Below are 13,256 nucleotides of genomic sequence, written 5' to 3' on the forward strand. Positions count from 1 at the left end.
TCAATCTGATTTAAGAGTGTGTTATTTAATTTCTCTATATTTTTGAATTTCTCGGATTTTCTTCTATTGTTAGTTTCTAATTTAATTTCATTGTAGTCAAAGAATGTACTTTGTATCATTTAAATTCATTTAACCGTATTGAAAGTCGTTTTATGGCCTAGTATATGATCTGTCCTAGAGCCCGTTCCATGTATGCTTGAGAAGAATCTGTGTTCTGTGGTTGTTGGGTGGAGTGTATTGTTCGAGTCTTGACGTTCTTGTAGATTTTCTGCATATTTGTTCATTATCAAGAACGAGGTTGATTGTAATTCATGAGTAGATAAATCAAACATTCTTTATTCTAAATCATGTAAGTATCATGAAGTTGAATTAAAATGGAGAAATCTTCTAGTATTAGTTGTATCTTAGGAATACCAGGAATGACATCTAATTTATTTTCTAGTGTATTCGTCCTTTTTATTTTAGTATCTTACTATGGCGATCACTTTTCATCCTCATGAAAACTCATAATTTCAGACTCAACTCCAACCAGGCCAGTCTGTCAGTTGGTCATTTCTGGGTTTCTGTATCCTCCTTGGAACTATGAGAACCTCCATGGCTTAGAGTCAGATATCTTAGTGGGGTTTTGGGGTGGGGAGAAAAGATTTTTGAGAAGGCTTGTTTGCCTTTTGCTCTCTTCAAGCATATAAACCTCACTGAATTTCTAATACAGCAGTGACTTTTTGGGCTAACTTGTAATATCTAGTCAAGGAGCATTTCCTTTATTCCCAAAATCAACAAGTTTATTTTGGAGCCTTTTCGTAACATAAATATTCTGAAAAGCTGCAGTCAAATTCATGGTCTTTTGATTATGTTTAAAGTTTCATATCCAGATTTAAAGAAGGGAGAAAAAGATTTATCGGTGTTTGTGACAGAGCCGAGGTAATGGGACGTTCCTGCAGTCAGATTCTTCGTTGAAGAGGTCTTTGTCCTGAGCAAGGATGGTACACGGGGAGGGGTTTTGCTCTTTCCCAGTTATTCCTGTACTAATTCTTTGCTCTTCTCTTCTATTTCCCTCATAACTCACACTTCCCCTCCCTATTCTAGAAGTCTTGGGGAAACCAGTAATGGGTGAATACAAATGAGGTAGGAGCAACCTGCTGAGCTGCACATCTCCCTTCCCAGTAAAATACAGAACTTCTGACCAGTGGGAGCCACAGAGCCAGACTTGGGAGTATACCACCTGATAGATTCAATTGTTTGATACATTCAGTCCTTGGGCATCAGCCCTTGAATACCATTGGCATACCTTTATGGTCTTACCGGGCAGAAGAACGTCAGGTTCCTCCCCTTGCTCTAATTTCCTGAGTAGCCAGTTGTTCAAATAGCAGTTGATCACCTTTATTTGAAATAGGTTGAAAACTTGGTTCTTTTCATGGGGATGGAGAAGCTCAGGTTCCCACTTTCTGGTTTGTTTCTTTTCTTTGAACCCTTTACTGGCAGGCAGCTCAGCTGATTCACCAGGCATCAGCTTCAAAGACATCTGTTCATCTGTAGATAATAGGCTGCTTGCACAGATGCATTTAAAACCAGATGCTATATTAAATTTGTGGAATTCGGTAACAGTGAAAGTATAAAGACTCGTGCTTGTACATAAATAGGTATTTTTGTTTAGTTTTTTATTGACTTGGGGACTGGAGAGGAAATCTAAATGGTGATATACACTAACATAGAATTTATCGCATTCCTACTTTTAAAAATTGCCTTGATCTAGCACTGTGTTTGAAAATAATCACTTGAACTAGTGTTAGCTTTATCTTGGTGAGGGTGGTTGTGTATTAAATTATGGTCTCTTAAATGTGCTCCTGATCTGAGTATCTTTTGCAGTGAATACATAATATATGACTCTTATGGTATTTAAATTATTGAATGATTTCTTCTAAAATGAATAATCCCAAGGCCTAGAAACATAAAGGCGTTTTATTTAGACTGCTTAGAATTAAGAGGAATTAAGATAGACTAAGGAAAGGGGAAATTCATGTAAATACTGTTTCTTTGTGGTCAGACATCTCAGAAGAAGGATTGTTGTATATATACACAGCCAAACAGATACCGTACACCATAATTCTGAATTTGCTGCTTATTTTCCTCCTTACAAACATTGTTAGAGTGAGCAGGGATTATGCAATGTATGAAATAATACATACCTGCTATCAGGTTGTAGCAGTACCCAGGGCATACTGACACAGGGTTAATTCTGTTACATGAATGGGAAACTTGGTCAGATTGCAGATTAGACTAGAGTTTGGTATTAACTGCTGAGAGGCACAAATGGAATTTTCAGATAACTGAACTTTAATTTCACTTAGTTTGAGATAGAAAAGGTTTATTAGATGAATCTTCCCCTTTGAACTAGAGCCATTTAAAAAAAAAGCAACTAAACTCCATGAATCATAGACTTAACCTTTTGCTTTCATGAAGCAAGAAGTTTTTCAGTCAAGAAGTTTGCATAATGGATTCCTTATGGCCCTATCTGTATATGGGTTTTTGGAAAGGCGCGCATTGCTATTTCAGAACTATTCTTGGATAATAGACGTATTTTTCATTCATTATTGTTTTTTTGAAGTGTTCAGACTTACTGCATTAGGTTTCCCTGTTCTCTGAAATGAAACAAGTTTGATACATTTAATCATTTTCCAGTAACTCATCTTACACTGGGCCTTAGAAACACTGTAAAAGCTAACAGATTCCCCTTTCCCCTCTTACTTTATTCTGCCTGGCCCTCCTCTTTCTTCCAAGGAAACATATGGCACAGTATTAAGTATTTCCCTTCACTTTAGAATCACAGAGACCTGATGTGAATCCTAGTTCCTGCACTTTTGAGCCATTTGACCTAAGGCAAAAGTTTAAAGGTTTGGTCCTTAGTTTTTCCATCTGTAAAATGGAGATAATAATTGTAATATCCCCACAGGGCTTTTTTTTTTTTTTTTTAAGTATGTCAGTCATTTAATATAGGACTGACACGTAGCAACACTCAATGATTCCTCTTACAATTTTATTATTACTGTTGCTGCTGATCTATAATTTATTCTGAAATCAAGTTCTTAATTTAAATTTATTTTACTGAAGCTGATCTCCTAGACTTCTTTGTCCCTGGCCTGAATCATCTATGTCCCTCAGCCCCTTTGTCTGTCTTGGCACAGAATGAACCCAGGCAATCACATTCCGAGCCTGTTATCTTAGCAGCACAGGCTTTCAGGAGACCCTGGAGAAACAGAGAAGTGGGGAGCCCAGGTTCTGGAATCAGAATGCTTGAGTTCCGAACCTGTTGTACCTCTATTAGTGGATAACCTTAGGGAAATTACTTAATCTCTCTGGGCCTCATTTTCCTTGCCTGTAAAGTAGGATAATAATACCTGTTCTGTCCATTGGTTCTATCAGTGTTAGCTATTAGTGTGACTGTTGCCACTTTTATCTTTTATTCTGCAAGGCTTTCTTAATTTTAACAGTGTTAATTTGTAAATGATAATAATACCCTCCTATTTAGATTTCTCTGACTGTATGTATCATCATTTAGAGATGCAGTTCAATTTAAGAAACAAATTGTCAAATACCTACTGTGTATTGAGTACTATTGGTTGGGAGAGCATCATAGATTAATAAGATACATTCCCTGTCCTCCAGGAGTTTACATTATTTGGGGGTAAGTATTACACAGGGCAAAATATCTCTATACTTTTTATAACAGATACAAGGTAGTTCATCGGAGGCCTGGAGTAATTCTCAGTTGGGAAGGTCAGGTGAAGAAGTGATGAGGTGGGCATTTCCAGGTGAAGTGAATTGTGAGTAATTGGACAATCCGGATTGTGGTGACTTAGAATGGGTGAGGGCTTCCCTGGTGGCTCAGATGGTAAGAATCTGTCTATAATGCAGGAGACTGGGGTTCAATCCCTGGGTTGGGAAGATCCAGTGCTATCACTGCAGCATGAGAAGATGCAGTAAACTTGATAAAATAGGAGTGTAAGGAGGTAGCAGAGTTGAAGTTGGCTTAAAAATTTTAGTGTTAGTACTGGGGAGGAGGATGGTGATACCATTAAAGAGAAAAAGGATGGAATGTTGATTAGATTTGAGGAGTTGGGTGGGGAAGAGATGGCTCAGCAGGTAAAGAATCTACCTGCAATGCAGAAGACACTGGAGATACAGGTTCCATCCCAGGGTCTGGGAAGATCCCCTGGAGAAAGAAACGGCAACCCACTCCAGTATTCTTGCCTGAAAAATCCCATGGACAGAGGAGCCTGGCGGGCTGCAGTCCAGTGAGTCACAAAGAGTCGGATAGGACTGAGCGACTAGGCACAAGCAGTAGGTTTTGGACCTGCTGGGTTTGAAGGTGGTCAGGAGACTGGTTACAGGTCTGCCATCTGGGGAGGCCGTCTTAAAACTGCTTTGTGGATGGGGAAGACAGACGTTAGGGTAATGCAATTCCACATAGATACAGGTCGCCCTCAGATGGGACTTGCAGGACCTTAGAATGAAGACTTATCACAGAAAGGAACTTCCCTTGGCCAGTGAGATCCTCTCAATCTTCCTTTTCCGAACATGTTCTCACTTCGCTTCTGATTGGAGGCCTTTGTCATTCCGCATGGTGTGCAGTGGTAATAATACCTTTAGGTTTCACTCACATTTGAAATAAAGATAATTGGCTTTTAACTCTAAAAAATTCCTATTAACTTGTTACATCAGGTGGTGTTGCCAGAGTAGAAATAGGAGAAAACCCCCTCATCACCCTCCCCTGGCCCGGATGTGCTTTGAATCACCTAGCTTTGTGTTTCACGTCAACAGAAGGCTCAAAGTGCAGAGGAAGAGGCAGAGAAGAGTTGTCTTAATGGGAAAATAGTTTCTGGCCGAGGGAAGTGCATTGCTTGGTGAAAACAGGTATAATTTTTAGATCCAAAAAAGAAGATTTTACAAATAACCAATACTCCCTGATCTGTAACTCACTACACTTAACTGTGATAAACATTTACCACCAGGAGGAAGGCGTAGAGCAGCTAGAAAAAGCCTTTTCTGCTGGGCAGTGGTCCTCATTATGTTTTCTTTGAGTTAAGAATTTGTGTTTTTTCAGTCCTGGAGGAGGACACAGTGTTTGTTGTAGGAGGTTTTGAGCAATAGGCAAGACTCTGGTACTTTGTGGATTGTTATCGCCCTGCAAGACCCTTCGCAACTTCCTCTCGCCGCCCACAGCAGAATACGGAAGCCCTGCTGTATCAGGCCACTTCTGCAATTACAGCCACAGTTACCAGGGATCCTTGTTTCACACTACACCCTTGTGTGTCGAGGCTTTCTGTGCATTTGAAAATGTGTCTTTTGTGGTGGAACAGCTGCCTGAGCCTTCATCTCCCCTCTCTCTCTGCTGCCCTGCAGTGCTGCAGTTGAAGCTCCAGCAGCGCCGGACTCGGGAGGAGCTGGTGAGCCAAGGGATCATGCCGCGTAAGTACCCCCTGCCTCTCAGCCTCTGACGGAGGTGCTCTGGGGACTCGGTGTGTGTACCCAGTGTGCCACGGGAAGCACCTAACAGAAAACAGGGCCACCGGGCTCGTTTTTCGCTCCTTTCTTTGTCACACTTTCCCAAGTTCAGGGCCTCTCACTTGGCCATGGTTAAGAGACCTGTGCTCATTGATCAAGTTCAGAAAAACAGCATTCGGCTTATGGGTGCCATTGAATCACCCTTAGCTTGTGAGCTGCACCTTTAAAAGGGTTTCTCCGCCCTGTGCCACTTCCCTTTGTAGGAGGAACAGATCGTGAGCTGGGGTTCTGTGAGGGAGCGCTCTCCCCTCGTGTGTTTAGCCTGAATGTTGGGGTGCTTGGGGAGGGATGGCCCTTTCCCACCTAGTATTCCAAGTCAGCCCCAGTTTTGTTTAGAGTGAGAGCCTCACATACCCTAGCCTGGTGTAACTGGAGTCATTGATGGGGTATTGTAGGGCGGGGCTCGGTCGGTGCAGAACCGCATCACTCGGGAGAAATAAAACCCATCTTGGAATCTATTCAAAGTAAGAAAATTTGCCTTTAATACCAGCAGCCTTATAAAACAAGCGGAAGCTGACACCAGCAGGGTTTTGCTCTTTTTGACATTTCTTTTTGAGTCATCTGTGGAGAGCTTAGGCTCTCCCTCTTCGTTTTTTTATCTTTGTGTGTTCCTGCTACTTGGGCACAGCTGAATGAAATAAAAATTTATATATCATTTACCACTTCCAGCTTCATAGTGGAAGGACTGATGTTTTAATTTTTTAAACCTTAACTCAGTGCCTGCTAACTTGCTGCCGCTGTATCTTGCTAGTTCTCACTCACTCATTCATTCACAGTATCTGGCTAACTGGTATGTGCCTGCTGATGCAGCAAGATAAACCCAGCTCCTGCTCTCAGGAGTTTTGCACTTACTAAGTAGACTGATAACATAACAAACAGGGAGACAAGTACACTAACACCGTTGCTTCAGAACATGGTAAGTGCTCTGAAGTGAATGTAACCGGTTGGCATAGTAACAGATAACAGGGATGAGAGGGGATCACTTTGAAGAAGTTGGTCAAGAAAGGCCTCCTCGAGAAGGAAATATCTGAGCTGAGATCTGAAGGGTTAGTTGGGGTCAGTCATTCAGAAGCAGGAAGAGGGCCCAGGAAGAAGGGAAAGCAAGTCTGAGGGCCCAGCGCAGTTAAGAGCCTGGCATGTTTGAACACATCAAGGAAGCCATGGTTGCTGGGCCTACTGAGTGAGGGCAGAGTGAGGGCCAGCTAAGATAGGCAGGCTGGGCGGGGCCAGAACTGGAGCCCTGTCAACCGCACGGAGGAGGTAGATTCTACTCTGACTGCAATGGGAAGCCATTGAAGACTTTCAAGTAAGTGAAGACAGGATCTGATTGACCTCGTGGGGATGTCAGATCCATTTCTAAGAGCTGGAACTTCATAGCACGTATAAAGATCCTGAGGTCTGTTTCTGTCCTAAGCATCAGCCAGGAGATTCAAGTCTCAAGTTTATTTTTTTTAAAATTACAGTTAACTACCAAACCATTTGCCCACATGCTGTCTCCTCTGACCTTGCAGTGAAGGACTCTTGTCCTTAAAGTGTGGGTCTGTTAATGTGCTCAGGTAGAGTGGTGGTGTGCTTTTATAAAACACTCCAAATCTGCCAGTCTCCAAACCTTGTAGAGGAACAAGTCACCCCGTGTCAGTCTCATTGTCCCTTTCGCCAAGGACATCCTGTGTTTAGGGTCTGCTTTTTGCTTGTGATAATTCTAGGTGCTCTAGAGATTAAAGAAATATTCAGCATGGGACCTGCCCTTAAGACACTTAACAGTTTATCTGGGTGGTAGGATTTGCCCATACACAACATAAAGAGCAGTTCAGTGCTGATCTGTGGGGTGCTGACTCTGATTACAGTACTAGTTCTGGGAACATAGTGCTGCTTCTCAGAATCTGTAGTATGTTCAGGATCTAAAAACCACTCAGAGGATGAGGGCCTTACATTTTTTTTGCAGCCTTTCATTTGATACCAGGGACTACTGGAGATAACTGCTTAGTAGGATTTATTGTGTCGCATTTCTTACAGTATTCTGTGCTGTTAAGACAAACGATGCTTGAATATTGCAGTTATCTGCTTAGATGTTTGTCTCTCCAGTTAGACTGTGAGCTCCTTGAGGAGATATCTTATTTATATTTCTGCCCCCAGTACCTGGCACTGAATGAATGAATGAATGAAGACAGCCAATTGTAAAATGGTATGTGTATGAGAGAGAAAGAGAGAATGAAAGACAGACAGAAACAGATACTACTTAACTGCAAACTTGTTGGAATTCTGGGCATGGAATTTGAAACAACACTCCTGTTCTCCCAGGAGCTCAGATTCGAAAATATTCTAAGTGGTGGTTCTCTGCATCTGTGAAGTGAGAGTAACTGCCCTTCCTATAGGAATAGAAACGCCCTGCTTCTGTGAGAATATTGCGTTTTCCCTTGTAACACAAGCCACCTTCAACGATGGGCACAGCTTGTTTTTCAGCTTTTCCAGTGAAGAAAGTAGGTAGCAAACTCTCAGATTGTGAGAGAGGGAGTGTTGAGGCCTAGGAAAAGCTCCAGGTGTGAAGTGCCCTGCTCCTCAGCTTACCAACTGAGGTGCAGACGGGGCCCAGAGTTCCCAAAGATGAGGTTCCCAGCCCCTCACCCTCTGAGTAACCCCACTTCCTCACCCCAGCCCCTCGCCACTACCGTAACTCCTGTTATAATCTGGGACATTCTCTGCCTCCCTGACACCCCCACCAATTCCATGGTCATCCTTTGCTCACGTCTTTCAAAAGAAAATGTGAGTAGTGCTGGGGGCAAATCGTAACTGATCAGCAATTTGTTGGTTATTGAAGACTGGGCGATCTGGAAAGATAGCGTCTGGTTTGAAGTGCCTGTTTCACTTCCATCTCGCTGGCCTGAGGAGTTTCTGAAAAGTGCCTTTATGTTTAAGTTACCTGTACAACTTATGAAAGTCGTTAAAGACCCTCACACCAGGGGAAAGGAGCAGTGTAGTCATGGCCGTGTTCTGCCTCATCAGTTTCTGTTTATGTCTTTTATCCAATTCATCTCGTCCCGATCTTCTGTAGCTCTGGGAAGAAAAACCCACCCACCTTGTTTCACAGAGCATTCCCACAGCTCCCACAGGGGTCTCTGGCTTCCAGTCTGGACATCATGTCTGCAAGGCACAATGTTTTCAGTGGCTGCCCTGCCTTCAGGGTTGTTGGTAGTTTTGCGTATTGTTCAAAGTTGGGCAGTGGCCTTCCCATAGATTTCAGGGGATTTAAGGACTTCCCTGGTGGCCCAGACGGTAAAGCGTCTGTCTACAATGCGGGAGACCCAGATTCGAGCCATGGGTTGGGAAGATCTCTTGGAGAAGGAAATGGCAACCCACTCCAGTACTGTTGCCTGGAAAATCCCATGGACAGAGGAGCCTGGTAGGCTACAGTCTATGGGGTCGCAAAGAGTCAGACACGACTGAGCAACTTCACTAAGAGCCTCTCAATTCCCATACACCTCTTTCTACTGCTTGATATGCTCTGCTCATGGCATCTGAACTATGGGGTCTAGAAGTTTGTGGTTTCTAATGTGTTTTTAAATAGGGTCATTTCTCAGAATCCCTCATTCTCATCATGTAAACCTGTGTCTCAAATTTAACACTACTTAAACCGTACCAAGTGCAGAGTGCCAGATAGCAAAGAATTACATATTCTAGGTCCTATGCTTTCTTTCCTGATGTCTGAAGCTCTGCATATCTTGAGGGAACAGGAGAAATGGCACAGATAGGAAGCTGGTGTTCAAGTCCAGAAATTAAGGAATGCCTCTGTATTTCAGATGAAAAGTCATAGAAGAGGTGGGTCCTGTGTGGTTCACTTTGTTTCCAAACAGAGTTTTCCCCACAGCCTTTCTCTCTGACATTTGAAGTTGTACAAGCCAGAAAGTTAAGGTGAAAACTAAGAAAAATATTCTGGCAGTCAGGGCTGCTGCAGAGGAACAACCTTTTAAAGGAGAACATGGACGTTCTCCTGACCCAAACAAATGACAGATAAATTTCCTGTAATCTTCCTAGATATGAGAGAAGAGCCTCATTTGTCCTTCCCTCTCAGCCTCCTGTTACTGTCCTGTGAGCCCTTGAAGAAAAGCAAAGGTCACTTTTCTGATGCCTCGGTTCCCCCACCAGTTCATTATTGCCCCGTATGCATATGGGAGCAAAGCCTCGGTACCTCGGCAAACCCGTGAGGAAATCGTCTGTATATCCAATAGGTTAGGGACTTCCCTCTGTATTTCTTGGGTGAGTTTTTTTTGTTTGTTTGTTTTGTTTTGTTTTTCATTTTAAATGGTGTTTCTGCGCACCTAGCCACTGCCCCTGGTGACACTTTCTTCTGAATTGTTGGGAGAAAACACACACAGTGTGAAGGCATCACAACTCAGGGCAGCCGGGGTTGATCCAGAAGCCTCTCAATCAGCCTGGGCCCTGAGAGGCACTCAGCCTTGCTGCTGGGTGAGAAAGTGAACCAGTGGTCAGTGCGTTTGATTGGTTTGTGGCTCTGCTGGTAGGCCCCATGTTCTCACATTGAAACTGGAAAAAAAATGGTCTCGTGTGATGGAGTTCCTGCAGCTGTTTTTAATAAGCTTTACCACATCTTGACTCCTGACCCTTCAGTTCTGTAGTTCGACCCCTTTGACAAGCTTCAGCTTGTTGGCGTTGGCCAAGTGCTGCACAGAGACCCAGTTGCTTAAGCTGGCATTTTACTGGGTCCCACGTCAGCTGAAAATCTCCTGTTCATCTGACTATAGCAGTCTCTGTACCAGGAAGAAATTTCTTCTAAACTCTGACAAAAGATTATTTAATGGCTGAAAGTGTCAGGGTTAATTATTATGATCTCTTTTCCTCTGTAGCTGAATTTCTTCTTAATAATAATATTTTTGTTATTTGTAACTTGGGAATTATTCCTTATATTATTCTTCATCAAAGGTATATAAACCTTGTTTCAAGATTTTCTTTCCTGAGTACATATGGATAAAATCCATTTTGGTGAAGCTCTTTTAAAAATAACTCTTGGTGTTCATAACCCCTGAGAAGATAAACCAACCTCAGGCCTCAAAATTTCTTGTAATAAGAAAGGAGCTGTGATTTAACTTTGTAACTCTCAGTCCATCTTTATTAAATACTGAGATCCATGGCATCTTTTCCCCAAGTTTCCATGAATTCTAAAGAACTAGCCCCCCCAAAACCAGCCCTGTCCAGTGGCACTTTCAGTGTTGGTAGAAGTATTCTGTGACACTAGCCGCTACCCACAGGTACTCCTGAGCACTTAAATGTGGCTAGCTTGAGTGAAGAACTGAATTTTTTAATGTAATTTTAATTAATTTAAATGGTCACATGTGGGTGGTGGCTGTAGTATTAGACAATAGGATTTTAGGCTTTATTCGGCCACTTAGAAACAAGGTGACTTTGGACAACTCATTTCACTTTTCTGAATTCAAATTCTACTTTTGTAAAATTCTTATCTGAACATGGAAAAAACCTTAAATGTCCATCAACAGATACATGGATAAAGAAGATATTCTGCACACACCCTGGAATACTACTCAGCCACAAAAAAGAACGAAGTGATGCCTTTTGTAGCAACACTAATGAACCTAGAGATTATCGTACTAAGTAGAATAAGTCAGAAAGAGAAAGGCAAATACCATATGATGTCACTTTCTGTGGAATCTGAAGCATGACACAAATGAAACAAACAGACTCACAGATGTAGACAACGGCCTGTGGTTGCCAAGGAGCGGGGAGGCGAGGGACAGATGGACTGGGAGTTTGGGATTGGCAGATGTAAGCTATTATATATATGTGTATAACTGATTCACTTTGCTCCACACCAGACAACACAACATTGTCAATCAACTATACTTCAATAAGATACGTGAAAAAAATAAAATGCTTCTCTACCCCACAGTTAATTTTGGAGATAAATGAGATGATGTGTTGTTCCTACTTTTGAGATACGGGCCGTGTTATTTGCAGTGAGTGGAGCTTTCGCTTGGATCTGCCATTTGGGTATCTGAAAGTAGCTTTTAATATATATAGCTCATTAACTTCTGTGAAAACCAGTGTTTGGACACAGGAACTGTCCTTCAGTAAACAAAATTCTCCTTAATTTCACTTTCCTCTCTACTTTTGGATTAAAAAACATTTGCTGAGGGACTTCCCTAGAGGAAGACTCTGCAGTTCCACTGTAGGGGCCTGGATTTGATCCCTGTTTGGGGAAGTAAGATCCCATGTGCCTTGAGGCACAGCCAATAAAATAAGAGCAATTTGCTGAAAATCGTTGAGAGTCAGAGAACCACTAGCCACACATGGTACTCTGTTAAGGTTGCTCCCTTTTTGGTTGAATATTAACAGGACGACTCTTTTTATTAGCGTGCCCTCTTCATGGTAATTTTTTTTTTTTAATCTCTCTTAAAACATGTAAGTGGATAGGTTGGAAATAATGTATATATTTTTAATTTCTGGGCAGCTTGCCAAGAGACTGAAATGTTCACCAGCGGGGACCCAGTGGTGATTCCAGTGCAGATGAGGGTCTAGTTTGCAGACAAATTGCTCGCTTTTTAAAAAATTATAAAGATGGAAGATGACAGAATTGTAGGCTGAAAGGAAATGTTGTTTGTTTTGATTTGAAGTGAAGTGTTAGTGTGTTCGAGGCATTCTTTCTGAGAGGATCTTGCGTAGCTGATGCGTTTGGGTGAGAGCGGGCTCTCCCCTGGGCCTCGGCCCTTGCCTGTGTGCTCCAGTCCACTTGGGAGTCACAGAAGCTCTGTGTGGTCATCTCAGAATAGCTCTCCCTGTGAGCCAGAAAAGTCTGGACAGGATTGACCTGCACCCCTTTCCAGTAAGAGCTCAGAAAAAGACCTCCTCCAAAGCCTGCAGTTTGCACCCGGCTCCAGCCCAGGTGGGGACCCCGGGCCTGTGCTTCTCAGGGGCTCACTCTCACAGCTTTTAGTGTGGTCCCGTTGGCTCTTTCAGATACATAGGTATCTTTGAGTGAAAGAGCTAGTTTATTTCTGCCTTTTCTTTTTAATTGAGATATGGCTGGTATACGTGATGTTTGTTTCAGATGTACAACATTACTTTTTTTTTTTTAAAGCAGAGAACTCTGCCTATCTGAGATGCTGTATCCTCAGCTCAGGAGTGAGACCATTTAACTCTAGTTGGATCCTAGGTTTACAGGACATTTGAGAAACGCCACGGTCAAGCGTGTGTTCCAGGATCGGGGCTAACCTGATCCCTGGATTTGAAGCTGAGGGAAGACTGTGTTACCATATGGGCTCAGGAATCTTCTCTTTCATCTCAGGAGAAGACCAGCTGGGCATGTCGCTCCCTGCCATTTGATGTTGCTTTTCTGAGAGGTCCTGGAGAAGGAAATGGGAGCCCACTCCAGTATTCTTGCCTGGAAAATCCCATGGATGGCGGAGCCTGGTAGGCTACCGTCCATGGGGTCGCAAAGAGTCGGACACGACTGAGCGACTTCACTTTCTGAGAGGTAGCAGCCTTCTCATCTCTCTTCCTGCTGCTGTAGGTCACCAGCAGTGTGTGTTCCTACGTCAGGGGTCAGTGACTAGCACGGAACTGCCTCCTTGTCCAGTTGCTATCAAATCCTAAAATAGCTCTAGAATGAGTTGTATGTTCCATGCATTTTCCTTGTTGAATCTGAGGAGGAATCCAACAGGGAG

General features: G+C 42.8%; 1 protein-coding gene across 4 annotated transcripts in view; it reads left to right on the forward strand.

Annotated features, from left to right (window-relative positions):
• MRTFA (myocardin related transcription factor A) overlaps positions 1 to 13,256 on the forward strand; it is a 211,562-nt gene that overhangs the window by 166,632 nt on the left and 31,674 nt on the right. For all 4 annotated transcript variants that reach the window (XM_027540708.1, XM_027540709.1, XM_027540710.1 and 1 more), the window contains one exon: positions 5,401 to 5,466. In XM_027540708.1, the coding sequence (XP_027396509.1) occupies positions 5,460 to 5,466 (7 nt within the window). In that variant the 5' untranslated portion in view covers positions 5,401 to 5,459. The remainder of the gene's footprint in view (positions 1 to 5,400; positions 5,467 to 13,256) is intronic.

Source organism: Bos indicus x Bos taurus, chromosome 5 (assembly GCF_003369695.1).
Source record: "Bos indicus x Bos taurus breed Angus x Brahman F1 hybrid chromosome 5, Bos_hybrid_MaternalHap_v2.0, whole genome shotgun sequence".
In the NCBI taxonomy this organism is placed as follows: domain Eukaryota; kingdom Metazoa; phylum Chordata; class Mammalia; order Artiodactyla; family Bovidae; genus Bos; species Bos indicus x Bos taurus.